The following is a 14451-nucleotide window of genomic DNA, read 5'->3' on the forward strand; positions in this document are numbered from 1 at the left end:
ATATTTAGAGCGACTGTAAATTCTGTTTTTTTCAAAAATCAAGAAAGATAACCAGATGTCTTGGGGGACTGGCAGCAGCTGTGATGAACTTGAGCTAAAAGGCTGGCTGCCATCAGTTTGAATGTGACCCTGGCTAGTTACTATCAGCCATTTCATAACTGGCTGTTTCACAGCTTAAGTGAAGCAAGCCCTTCTCAAAGCCTACTTTCCACTTTGTAAATCAATTCTCCTGCTACCCTTGCTGGCAGTTTTAAAGCAAAGACTGGACAAGAATAGCTCCCTAATTCCTTCAGAACAGAAGTAAAATGTGTAGGTAACAGCATAAACTGTTACTCCATGCTGCATAAACACAGAGGGGCTGCAGAAGGAGGTGAGAAGAAAATGAAACACTTGTTTTCCAGCACTTTCTTTCTAGAAGAGTATTGCTTAACTTGGTAGAGGTTGGGACTTTTTTGTTAGCAACTCATTGAAGGGAAGAAGTTCTTCAAAACCTCTACATTAAATCTGACAATACTATAGACCAGTGAAGTAAACTGGAAGTGCCAAACTCAGGAGTGCAGGTCTACCTTGCAACATGCAATCATAGGCCTTTCGATCTCGCCTTCCTAATGCATCCCAGAATCCCAAAGGCTCTGACCCTTCATCACATTCATGTATTGTCACCTTGCTGCTGCTGTGCAGCCCTGCTTCCAGCGGACATCTGCAAAACACAAAGAGAGTGAATCCAATTTTTCTCCCTGTCCCAATTACCACCACACAAACTTACTGGCTCAGGTTTTACTAGAACCCAAAACAACCTCATAGGCTTTTTGCACATTGTGTCATCATGATCTTTTGGAAAATGATGATAAAAGTTATAAGTAAACAAGACACAGAATTTCAACACTCATAGCATCACATACCCAAGGAGGAGTAGACGCTCACATGAGCTCACTGTTCAAGTTTGTAATTACTGCTGTCCTCCTTGCACACTTTCTTAAATCCATTTCCAATCTTATTCACAAGGCACATCTTCCCCTTGTTTCTAATCCTGTCAGCTGGGATTTAGTTTGTTACTCAAATATGGAGATTCTCCCTCCATGTGGAAAGATGTTTTTTGCAACTATAATTAGTACAGTAGGATGAATAAGTGGATTTCACCTGAAGTGATCACGGGACACATTTTCCCCACTCCAGTGAATCAGATACCTGCTATTCCCCCTTCTTATCAAGCATGCACATACTGCAATTGTACTCAGAGAACAGCTTTATTTATTTCAATTGTTAAACGAGGCAGACTATTTTAAATAAGTTGGTAGTTTATATAAACATCTCTAAAATATAGGTCAGACACTCACTGTTCTTTTATTTTATTGGCTGCTGTTCTTCCTACATCCTTGGTGTGAGATTGTGCTTTGCAGCCATGCCACAGATAGATAAGAGCTTTATTTATATTGAGGACAATCATGGATGTCCGGGAACGCAGGCTGCTGCAGTGACATGCTACTTCAAGTAAGTTTCCTTCATTGGGAACTTCTCCTCGCACACAATATAGTCTCCAGTCACCTGGGGCAGACAGGAACAGTGAAGTGGTATTATATAGTCATACTGAATTGAAAATTCAAGACCTCTGCTCTGGAACAGCTGTTTTCTTACCAGATGAATTTCACATGTTGTTCTCCTCTATTGTTACAGAATGAACTAAGCATCAGGTTTGGCTAAAATTACTTGAGAAACTTCTGCAGAAAAAAGTGCCTTATGAAACCTTGCTATGAGAGAGACTTCAAGAGTAACGTCTGCTCTGTTAAGAGCAGAAGAGTCAAGATTCTGTTCCTTTTTAACTTGCAGGAACAAAAAGGGAAACAAACCAAGTAGTCTTTCTGTTCAGCATCTCCTTCTCTGTGCACCTTAGGCACAGCAGGTCGCATTCAGAAGAGAATTGGAAAATTTCCAAGCTACATCAAGGAATATGTTGTAAAGTGCAATGAATGGGTAACAAAAGCTAATTTTGCATTAGTCACAGAACTGCTCATAAAAATGCTCTTTTTCCTGGAGTATGTAGAAAAGAACATTTTAACACAAAGAGGCACTTTGCTTAATTAAAAACCAACTAAAACAATTTATGCATGCATCAATACAATGAAGTCAGCTTGCTCTTGGCTGACAAAGTTCACTCTAAGCCCAGGGAAGCTATAAACTACCTTGACAGCAAAGCAGTCTCATGGTATTCATGGCATTCATGGCTCTTTTCTACAGAGTATGGTAGTTGAGACTGAACACAAAGTCCTTCACAACAGGTTAAAAAAAGACTGTGGGGCAGAAACTCTTAACGAACGGTAATTTACTTTGTGCGTTTTCTTCTTCCTCTTCCCTTCTTCCAGCATGCACAATCATCCCTCCTTGGAAGCACTGCAGGAAGCATGGCGGTTCTTTCCCTTGAAGAACTTGTACCTGGAAATTGGAAAGCACCACTATGCATTAAAAAAAATGAAGCAACCATATAGTCTTGGGAGAACTATTCCCTGTGGTTTATTAAAAATTATATAGCTACAGCCATCCACAAAGACGGCTTTCCTTGCACTTGGCTGAATATCGTTGAAATTACCATATGTGCTGACATGCAATGAGTTTCATATGTGACCTAGATCTTAAAAGAAACCTCTATCTGGAATCCAACAATTAAGAGTTTCAGAGGATAAAAAATACCAAATAAACTTTAATTTATATTAGTTTAATTTACCATTATTTGAATTCTTTACAAGACTGGGCCATCTTGCCTGATATTCTTTGAAACTGTTTGGGAAATACTGTAGGAACTCAGGAAGGCTTAAAATCTGCTGTAAAACTGGCTTATGTGACAACATGCACATTCTTTGTTAAATTCTGATTGTGAAACTCAGATAGCAAATTGTTAAATCAGCTAGGTTGCACAGCATCCCACACACTGAGTCACATGGTGTTTGCAAATCTTCTCTGTGAACTCACGGCTTAGTAGTCATGTTTACACTGCTGCTCAAGAATTAATTACAATTAATTACAGCTTTATCAAGGTACAGAGATTAACTTTAAATCTCCTAATTTTGTGTGCTCTTACCAGCAATGCTGAACTCAGCCTAGCAACCAAGTCTATACTCTTTAAATTAGCTGTATGTGCAGTAGCTAGAATTTTTGCAAAATAAGGCAATCTCCTCCATAATGACAGAGTAAACAAATTGAAAATTTGACTTCAAATGTATTTTCATGTTTTAGCCTTGCAGAAAATGCTCCTGACAGAGTTCAACAAAACAGAGTGCTTCTCCTGCTCCCAGTGCTAGGAACACATTCTGTTATCTGGATACATGGAAAGGGAAGGCACAAATTTCTTTCACTGTGCTTCACTTCTCTCTAAGAGGGAGGAGAGAAGATGTCTTTCCTCAGCCATTCTCAGAAATACAGTCTTTGTAAGTGAGAGAAATGAAGATCCATAAAGAAGACTGATGCGTCTCTGGAAGCTGGACTAAAGGCAAAAGTAATTTTGAAGGCTAGCTAATTTCACCTGAAAGGATATCATTACAGAAAGAGAGTAGGCAAAAAAGATCACCCATGCTTTCTGCCAGGACTTGCCACAGTCTTGCCAGGGCTCCCACCAAGATCTGCAGGAAGCTCACCTGTGCTCCTCTCTCCTCATCAAGTTCCACTGTCATCAGTGCCGATGTCCCTTTCTCACTCACTGTGGAGTGCCTTCCTTGCCAAAAGAAATACACGCATTTCTCTTTTCCAACCGCTCTTACTTGTTGCTCTCCTTTTTGTCTGCTTCCAACTGCAAAACAGAAAGCACATGTTGAAGAAAGTATGTTGTCTACAGGTTTAAGTGGCACGTGGTTTAATCTCATCTGCCAGCTCAACACTATCCTGGCCGGAACAGGAAAGATGAAACAACCAATTGGAGGAGCATCAGTCCACCAAGCCAGCATGCTCTTATGCAAAGCTGGTATTACCTCACTGGGTGGATGTAAGCCCAAGTGCAGAGATGCTCACGTAAGCCAAAAAGAGAGAACATATAGAAAGAAGTGGTAGTATCTGGAGCAAAATCACTAACAATCACTTGAGCAAATTAGCATGTGAAATGGTATGTCCCATCAAGTTACCAGGAGAGTGCTTAATGGCTCATTTTCCACATTACACACTGTTCTTTGGCAGCAAAAGAGCTGGCTGCTGAGCAGTACTGGAAATAGCAACAGTTGAGAAAGCTACGGGCATAAAAGAAAACTCTTGGTGAAGGAAAACTGCAGAACAAAAGAAATCAAACAAGTATTCTGCAGTCATAAAAGAGACTATTTGGTAAGCTTTTTAAAATGATGTTTAGAGTAAGTGAAGTTCAACAATAAAACTAGTTATGGAATATTTTATTCTTACTGGTGAATAGTAGAAAACATATAATTAATTCAAAACCAAGAGCTTTCAACCAGATTCCTAAAAATGTGCTGACCAGAATCCAACTGAAATACTTATGAGAGAGAATCCTGGTTTTATTTTTTAAATTGAGAATATTCAAGCTACAAGTCATATCTAAAATGTATGGTTTCACTCTTAACTGTGCATTCAGCCCATAAAAGTACTGCCTCCTACACAAAAATGTATTCTTTTTTGGAGTGATGGAATATATTTTCAGCCCTTTGGATTAAGAGACTGTTTACAATTCAATACTAGTGTTATACACTTCTCCCACGGCTTACAGGCTTTTGTGTTTTTCTTGGATTCACCAGTATCAGAAGTCAATAATGCTGAAAAACCTTCCTACGTTTTTTGGCTAAAAGCCTGAGGCTGTTTTACTGCTTTCAACTAACACTGATCTTTTCCTACTCAGAGAAAACCTTTTTTAGATTATTTCTATTTTACTGATCACAAATGCCACTTCTTATTTTAGTGCCAGAAGGGAGAGTTCCAATGAGGATACCGAGCTGATTTTCAACATTTACCTGCTGCTGTCAGGCACTTTGTCAGAACACAGTCAAAATTGTTTATTTGAGCCTGAAACCCATAGAAAAGGGTTTCCAGCAAAAATGACAGTAAGGGCATTGAGTTGGCAAGGACTCTTCCTGTCATTGTTGCTGTTCTCCATTACCCAACAAAGGCTTTCCTGGTTGCTAAGCCTACCTCTCCTGTATCCAGATGCCTAGTTATTTTGGTGCTAAGCTGTTGGCACAATTCTGGCTTAATGAGCTGTCTTGTGAATGTGTACAACACCACTCTTGGGCAAAAGCAGAGATACACAGTACTACATTTGAGGTATGAAAAATAACTACTGTTTTTGTGGTTTTTTTTTCTTAATTCAAGGCCTAGGAAGACTAAATTAGCATTTCTGACCTTTACAATAGTTTCATATAGTGCTGGATCTCAGCACTAACAGGAACTGTTTTATCTGCACTTATCCATGTTTCAGCGGGATGAAACGGAATTGTTCACTAACCTGTAGTGCTCACCATGTACTTCCACTTCACCACGTATGTGTCTCCTTCATGGAACTGTCCTATGCTTTGTTTAGGCAGTCTACTATAATCAAACTCCAGGATGTGCCAGACATCCACAGATGCAGTGATAATTTCAAACTGCCTCCCATCTTCTCCTTCTACAAGTCCATAGCCCCGGCCAATATTCATTCCATCCAGAACTGTGCCTACAGCAGTTTGAGGCACAGGTACCATTAGCATGACATCATATGGTTTAGAATCAGATTTGGATTCTTCCTGTGAGAAAACACAGAACAGATTTCTTTGAGCATAGCCTTTCCCCCCTTCCCATACCACACAGCTCCACTGAATATTTTGACTCCTGCATATTTCAGTGCTTTCTATCTTGTCATCACCTGATGCCTTGTCAAAGCCACCTTGTCAGTCTTCACTGACTTGCTCAGCACTAATAAAAAACACTTCTGTGGCTTCACACTATAGCTGGTGATGTTCTGACCCTAAGGTCAAAGCCCGCAAGACAAAGAAAGTGCTCTGCATCCTTAAGAACAAGCTTCCCTGGCTTCCATCCCAGCTAGGCCATCTAGTTTGAAATACCTAGCATGCTTATTAAATGCACCTTCTGGTGAAGGGATTCACTAGAATTCTTCTCATTGAGTTTCTTCAGCTCTGTCCAATCAAGGAATTTTTCTTTGAACAGTATGGTCTCATTATGTTCTGTTAGCCTGCCAAACACGGCCCAATCTGGACGTCCTTGTCCCTTTCTGTACAAGGCAATAAAAGAAAAAGAATAAATTTAACACTGAAAGAAGGGAAATAAACCAATGTTTCTGATATAAGACTAAACTTGAATTTTGGTACCTGGGTATGAGGGGATTACATTCTCCTGGGTCCAGAGGATTTATGTCACAATTTGAGTAGTCGAAGGTGCCATTCCACAAGTGTTTTGCCAGCTGGAATGCTACTTTTCTTTGTGCTAAAGTAACTTCCTTTCCATGCCAGACATACACTTCACTGCCAAAATCAAATACGAGCACCTGAAAAACAAATAAAAAAAACAAAACAAAAAAATACATTTCAGTAACGCACCATCAAGTTAGGTAATGCCCTGATCCTCCAGTTTCCGGGTGCCACAAACTGACAGTGTATTTAACTCAAGCTCCTCCAAATATCAGAGTACCTACAGTGATACTAACAGCTAACATTATAATGAAAGTAAGGCCGGGGCGGTGGTGTGCACCATGGCAGTTAGAAATTGAGAATGACTGGAACTAGGTATTGGGGATGCTATGAGGTGTATCCTTAGGTAGTAGCTAAGTTGCCAGCAGACCAGAGAGCTGTGGCTATGCAAGAACTGATTCTATTCTATGACCAAATGCTATCTGACTACAGCAACTTTCCCTGCGGTTTACAGCTACACTTTTCCTGCAACGGGAATGCTGATAGAACATACAGCCTGGGTAACTGGCTCAGCCAATAGGCAGCAACATCAGTACATTCAATAAAATGCATCTTGTCTTTATTTCTGCTCTGAGTTGTACTTAGGTGAATGCTGCCAAAGTGCTACTTGTTTTGTACTTCATGACTTCAGAGTGAAAGGAGCCACTGTTGACAAAAAGATTAACATTTCCTAGAACAGTATTTCACTTTAAAGATATGATCAGATTTTTGCAGACCCGCAGCAAGCTCTAGACAACAATATATTCAGAAGCTTTTCCCAAACACAGAGGAGCCCATTTTCAGCGAACATCTCTATGAGCATTTGCAGTCATATCAGCTGTCTGTTCCTGCACCACAGGAGCAGTAAGTGGCACAATACCTCTTTTGGTTGTAGCAGGGTACATTTTGGCATCTTTCCCCAGTAGTCATCTTCAGGAATGAGTTTATCTTCTACAAGACGGTAAATGCAATTAGTTTCTATTATGGCAGCTTCATACATTTCATCCTCTTCAGGTCTTCCAGCAGCTTAAGGAAAAGTTTGTCCAAAATAATTAATTTTTTTGTAGAGAGAACCAACTCAATTATTTTACTGTGATAAAACATGACATAATGTAAACATGAGAATGCTTACACTGGTAATTTGCTTGGCCACCAAGGAGCTTCCAGAAGTCTTTGGCTGCATGGGTATGGGTGTTTATTCCTTCTTCTATAGTCTGTATATAAGAAGCTCTACAGCCAAGTTCCCTCTTTGTCTGAATCAAAGTTGCAAGTTCTGAAGCCTGAAAGATTAACAGTTATCTGGACAGGGTTGCATAAGTCTTAAGCATACGTGTGCATATGGCGTTCAGAGAGAAGGCAAAAGTAGATATTTGGCTGCACCAGATAAGAGATACACCAAATAAACAGATACTAGAGAAAAAGTTACAGAAATACATTCATTCTTTCATTTGCCTTAAAACAAGGCTTGATCTTAAAAAGAATAGGAATAAAAAGGACATCCTGCAATACAGACTATTTTTTGTTTGCGTGCAAATCCATTTCCTGAGGATATCCTTTTTTCTCTCACAGATTTGCAACCTACACATGTCTATGTCAGCTTTAATTCAGTGCACAGTGCTAAAACATATTTACAGGAAACTTGCATATCTACCCATTGCTGACTTTCAGCTGCATACAACCTTACAAGACAAGTGGCACCAAGGCTCAGTTACATCAAAGAGGTTTATGCTGAGACAGATCTAAAAAAAAATAAAAATAAAAATAAACTAGTACTAACCTTTGCTTTTTCAATGACATTTGCAAACTCTCCTACCCATAAGAAACAGAGATGTGGAGTTAACAATAGGAAACAGTCTCCACTGTTCAGTGATGAGGCCCTTGGTTCAACTAATCTTGTTTGAACATGTCTTCTTCCTAAAGATAAACCAAAGCTAATTATATTCCCATAAATACCACCATCAAATGCCAAGATGTAATCATTTTGAATGAAAGACAAACAATCCCCGCACAGTTATCAAAATACATGGAAAAAGTCTGTTAAATAAGAATGAAAGAATATAATGGTGGAAGTAGGATTTACTTACAGGAAGCAAAATTTGTTGCTTCCTATCAGCTAATATTTCTATTATTTCCCATTCTTGCTTTAACAACTTTGTGTCCTTCTGGAAAGAAATCAATTAAGGAGATGGCAGAGAAACAGCTCAATTCTAGAATCACTTACATGCACTCAAGAAGGCATGGCACAGTCTGTAGTCAGTAAAAATGTTTTCTGAGTTTTTGCCCAAGTAGTTATTATTTTGAAGAATCAGATACATTACTATGATACAGAATCATAGAATGGCCTGGGTTGTAAAGGACCACAATGATAGTCTAGTTTCAACCCCCTGCTATGTGCAGGGTCACCAACCACCAGACCAGACTGCCCTTTTTCCAGGCACCGGTGATCTCACCCAACAGCCACGATTTTTCAAATATGTTGGAGAGTGGCTCAGCAACCACATCAGCCATCTCTCTCAGAACCCTGGGATGCATATCATCTGGCCCCATGGATTTATATAAATTCAGTTTCATGAGGAGGTCTCAGACTTGTTCCACTGTTACAGTGGGATGGAGTCTGCTCCTCTGACCCACACCTAGAGCTTCAGGGTCCTGGCAAACATGGGGAGCCTGATCACTAGTGAAGACTGAGGGAAAGCACCTCAGTTTTTTCCATGTCTGAGGAAGCCAGTTCTCCATCCTCATTTACCAGAGGGGGAACACTCTCCTTGGTCTGTCTCCTTCTGTTTACGTAGGACCCCTTCGTGTTATTTTTCACATCCCTTGCCAAGTTCAGCTCCATCTGTGCCTTGGCTTTCCTGATCTTATCCCTATACATGCAGACAACGTCCCTATATTCCTCCCAGGCTACTACACAGCCTTGCTTCTACTTGTAGTACATTCCTCTCTTTTCCCCCAGTTTAAGCTGCAGGTCCTTGCTCAGCCATGCCAGTTGCCTGCCTGCTCTGTTCAACTTCTTCTGCATGTGGAGGAAGTGGAAGGAAGTGGAGCAAGAACACATCAAGGCATTTCCAAGCTATGCTAAATACTAAAAGAACTAGAAGACAGTTCAAAAATTTCCACACGAGAAGGCTACAATTCCTGAAACATTCTGTTTTCTCCTTAGAAACCACACATCAGTGATGAATATGCAAACCTATTTGAAAGGATTTTCATTTGTTGCACAGTTCTCACTATTCTCAGCTTTTAGGCATAAACCTTGAGCTGCGCACCTCCTAGAAACTAAGCATTCAGCCATAACAGCAACTCCCACCTACTGCAATCAGCTTAATATACACAATGAATGCAGTTCTAGCATACCTTTAATTTGCAGCAGCATTAACTTCTTGTATGGCACAGCACTGTTGTTAGAATTTTGCTCTGTTAGGTTAACACTCCGCAGACTAACGTTGCTGAAGTTCTCCTTGCTTGCCAAACCAGCAAGTGCTACTTCTGAGAAATTTGAGTTTGCAGACACTTGTACGTTAAAAAACAAACAAACCAAAACAAAGTTGGATAAAAAACACACGCAAATGAGGATAAATTATATTCAAATAGCTTCAGTTATTGCATTAAAAAAATGTTTCCTCAAATGTTTGCAATTTTCCCCTCCTCAACAGCAACAGCAAAAACAGGCTGAACTTAGATTAACTGCTACCCTAAAAGCTTTGTGAGTTTACCAGTACCTAAGTTTCTAGATATCATCATCGACTACACAATTTGCATTGGAATTATAAACTTCAGTAGACACACCAGCATTAGTATTATCTGGTGTGTTACGAAGTATTGTGTAGATCCTTAATGCCATAAACATGATTAATTATGAAAGAGACCCAAGCAGTCAACGCTAATGAACTGAAATTCACTTCAGATTTGTCTCAGCCAGTGTGATACAACAGCAACCTGCATTTCAAAGTCCTATTCATTTTTTACTGTACAGTTCAAGCCTTAAATGCTTTGTCACTTTTGCTTATTTCTCTACCAAAGACAAAGCAGTTTATGAATTTATAATTCATGGAAATGCTTCCCATCAAATGCAGTAAAATATTAGACACACAATTAGTCTTTCATCAATACAGGCAATACTTAAGAGATGACCTCCCTTTATTCAAACATAATAAAGAAAACTTATACCCCAAATGTTAGAAGTGGCTTGACTAACCTTTGAGTAAATTTTACAGTAATTTATCTTGCTGTCAAGTCTGGTTACCAGGAGAAAGCGCTGTCATAAGCAAAACACAAAGCCCTGCTACAGAGCACAGATCCTTTATTGAAATTAACCTGGGTAGTTCCAGGTTGAGAAAAACCAAGGACCCAAAGCTGAGACTAGTACTCCTGAACATTTATCTATTCTTCCCAGCTCCCTCCAGCCCCTGTAGCATATTGCTAGATTTGCTTTGCTTAATCTCCTGTCCTCACTTGCAAGTACAACTACTCTACCTCTGCACAAGGTGAGTGCTAACAATAAATAAATACACAGAGGAAGAGGCTGCAGGTAGCGTTCACTGAGGAAGTCAAGTGAGCTCTTTTTTCCAAGCCTCCTTGACCAATCTACATTCAGTCTTATACCTTAACCAATCTGTGGTCTCTTGGAGAATATATTATATTCCTTCAGTTGTGGTTTTTGCTTTTTGTTTAGTTTTGGTTTCAATTAAATTAGCAAGACAGTGGCTTCCACAAACCACCTTGTTAACTTACTTTTTTCTACTTTCATTCGCTTTGATTCCATGAAAGCAACATTCAGTCTTTGTTCAGTGTACTCATGAAGAATATCTTCTCTTGCTGCCAGCATTTTCAGGGGGTTTCTGGAGGACTGAACCCTGCGCATAGGCCTTACTGCACGTTTGTGCTCTGCTACAGAGGATATTAACCTGAAAAAACAAGCAGTGTTTAAAATTATCGTTTGATAATTGATGAATCATAAGAGTTTAATGACAAGAGATTTGCTTGATTTGGGGTATGACATTTGTGAGGAAACCAGAAGTAGTTCACTGATCCAGGCAGAAGGCTGGATTTAGAAAAACGTAGTAGAAACAGACATGCCCAGTATAACACTATCTACAAGATAACTTAAAGCCGAACATTTTGACCACCATTCCTATTTCTGCATTCCAAGCAGTGAAAAGAGTAATTCTTACTTTGGTGCATAAGGATCAAAGATGGCATCAAAGTCCTCATCAAGGTCCAAAGGCACCGAGGAGGAAGGGAAATCCACATGGCGGTAAAATTTGGAAAATGTTTCATCATCATCCAACTTCATCACTTCTTTCACAGATTTTCCTGTAACTGTCAGCACTGTCTCTTGCATTCCAGCAACTGTAGGAAAAAACAAAACAAAACAAAAAAACAGCCCATCCAATAAGTAAGTAATCATGCTAGATTCTAACTCAATAAGAGGTAAATATGACTTACTGTGGTTTTAGTTTGGTTCTTATTGACTAATGGAATTTGAAGGAAACACAATAGAAGTGTCTCTTGGAAAATAAGTAATTAAAAAAGAGCATACCTGTTACTCATATAACAATAATTCCTGTTAAAAAATGGTTGGGAAATATGGCCAAAACAAAATTAGACGCTATTAAAAATGAGTTATAGTTATATATATAGTTATATACCTAATAGTTAGGTAGGAGGATATGTGCATTTTATGGTCTTGTTTATTCTGCTTTGCCTCCAACCAAATAACTCCTTCCCTTCCAAAGATCTACCGGAGCCACAAGTAAAAAAATCTCGAGATTACTGAGTCTAAAGCAATAATTACACTGTGCTACTGCCTCTGCTCGTGAAATGTGAATACATTTATTTTTGCTATTTGAAACTCTACCATTCACAAAAGAATTTTTGTCTTTACAACACTGAAGACTAATATATGAGATGGAGACAGTCGGAGAGCTCTAAACAGCTTCCTGTATGGCCAACCTGTACAAGAAAGCTGTATGAACTGCTACAGAAAGCTTGTTTTCAAAAAAGTAGGAAAGTGAATAACTGTGCTTGAGCACAGTTCAAATAAGATCAGTAAGTTCAACAACATTTAAAGTTGTCTCATTGTATACCTTCAGTATGGTCCAGAGTGACATAAACACATGGATTTAAAGAATTTTGCTCACAACAAGAATGCGTGCATCATGTGTGGAGGAATAATAAAGGGTGGTTTTTGGTTTGCTTTTTTTTTTTTTTTTCAGTTGTGATTTCTTTTGCTGTATATATGTAACGTAACAGCATAAGGACTAAGGACTAGAAGTACTTTAAGTGATTTAGTGAAGTCAGAATGAATACATTGCCTTCTTTGGTAATTACTGACCTTTGTTATTCAGCCTTCCCAAGAACGACTCCAGCTTGTCGAGCTTCATATCTGATTCCAATTGCATATCAGGCCTAGCTTCAATTTCTAAGTAAAAGAGAAAGCAGAACTCGTTTAGTGATAGGAAGTTAAAAAAAGAAATAAAAAAATCCTGGACTTATTTCAGCCATGTCTATTCCTTACCTTCCAAAGGCTTTGTAACCGGAGTGGTAGACTTCTGCCTGTTACCGTAAGGGGATGCTACTGGTGTTAGTGCACTTGGAGAAGCTAGGCCTGCATAAGAACAGAGAATATCAAAAACACCATCCCATGTTATCCCACATCTCCTACAGTGATGACGGGACGTGAGTTATCTAGGGAAAGCAGATGGGCCTCACTATTTCCTATGGTCCCTCATCCTACTGTAGCCTCCACAACTGCTGTATCAGGGATGTCAGAGCGCGCTCTTTTGAAGCGTCACTTGGTTTACATTTTAGGCTCAAGTTCTACTCCAGGCTACGTGTGAGAAATACACAATGCTTTTGCTCGAAACAAACAGAAATAGCAGTGAAACCTTCCAGACCTTGGTGTGGTGTCTCCTGTCCCCTTTTTAATCAAAACCCAGTCTTAATAGATCTAGCGGAATGCATCTGACTTGTGAATACAGTCTGTAGATTAAATAGTAATTTTGGGGCATGGTTGTTTTTTCTGTGTGTGATTGAGGGGCTTTTTGTTTTGTTTTGTTTTTGTTTTTAGTTTTTTGTCTTTTTTCCACATAAATAGATGTGGCAATGGATGCCCTCACCACGTAAAGCAATCTATCCACTGAATTTGTACTGTCCTCCCTTCTTTTCAGAAGTTATCATGAAACTTATTTTATCATGAACTCAGAAGATAAAAATGAATGCTTTGTTCTTTTGATATGAATCCACTGACGCGGTAAAAGAAATGGCACACTATCAATTTAGTGTTTTTGATTAGGTGGAAAAGCATATTGTATCAAATAATTCTGTCTATTAACCATTGCTGCCTAGATTTTCAGTGATGGGGGGAAATGATACTTTAAGCCTTCCTCTAATGCCTGTTTTTCACCTAGCCATAGGTGAACACTCTGTAATAAATTTCAATCCTTAGTTGTTTTGATCAGATAAACTATTGCTTTACGGAGAGAATATACACTATGTTTTCACTGCCTTTAATTCAAATCCTAACAAGTCTTAACTACTAAACACCAAGATAGATTTATTATATAATGCAGTAGCTTTTCCACAAACATTGTTTTTCCCTTCTTCCTGAGATTCAATTTTCCATCAAGTCGGTTTGTAATGCCTTCAGCAAGACATATTTGAGAGGACACAGTTTTTAAGCAGTTCTAACAGGACTTAATCCACAAGACTACAAGATCTACTTCATGTGTTAGTCAGGATTCCAAATTCCAATTAAGGAATTTAAAATTTCGAGCTGTAAGAATCAATTAAAATACAGCATCTGTGCACATGTATATAACAAGGATCTAATTTTGCAGTGCTTTCTCATCATCCCTTAAATTAAAAACCCGTCATGATAATTTCTTCTTCTTGGCAACAAAAATAGCACACATCTGCATAAAATCTCATTTGGGCTACTTTTATTGATGTCGCTGTCACAAGAATGCCTTTCTTCTCCACAAGACAGATCACAGCACCTAAAAAGATGCTTTCTGGGTATTTTTCATTTCCCATTAAGGGTGAACGTTATCACCTTCTTTTCCTTTCCAAAGACCAATTTTTT

At 39.0% G+C, this 14451-nt stretch overlaps 1 protein-coding gene across 1 annotated transcript; it reads right to left on the reverse strand.

Moving 5' to 3' along the window:
* Positions 1 to 498: 498 nt before the first annotated feature.
* On the reverse strand, positions 499 to 13051 carry SVIL (supervillin; the record flags this gene model as incomplete). Its single annotated transcript, XM_019616319.1, has 15 exons — positions 499 to 700; positions 1338 to 1545; positions 2325 to 2430; positions 3627 to 3778; positions 5429 to 5705; positions 6046 to 6190; positions 6288 to 6463; positions 7246 to 7391; positions 7498 to 7645; positions 8143 to 8279; positions 9723 to 9878; positions 11100 to 11272; positions 11540 to 11717; positions 12703 to 12789; positions 12886 to 13051. Coding segments are annotated over 15 exons (2442 nt in total), but the record flags the coding sequence as incomplete, so codon positions are not given.
* Between the last annotated feature and the right edge of the window lie 1400 nt (positions 13052 to 14451).

Source organism: Meleagris gallopavo, chromosome 6, assembly GCF_000146605.3.
Source record: "Meleagris gallopavo isolate NT-WF06-2002-E0010 breed Aviagen turkey brand Nicholas breeding stock chromosome 6, Turkey_5.1, whole genome shotgun sequence".
NCBI lineage: Eukaryota > Metazoa > Chordata > Aves > Galliformes > Phasianidae > Meleagris > Meleagris gallopavo.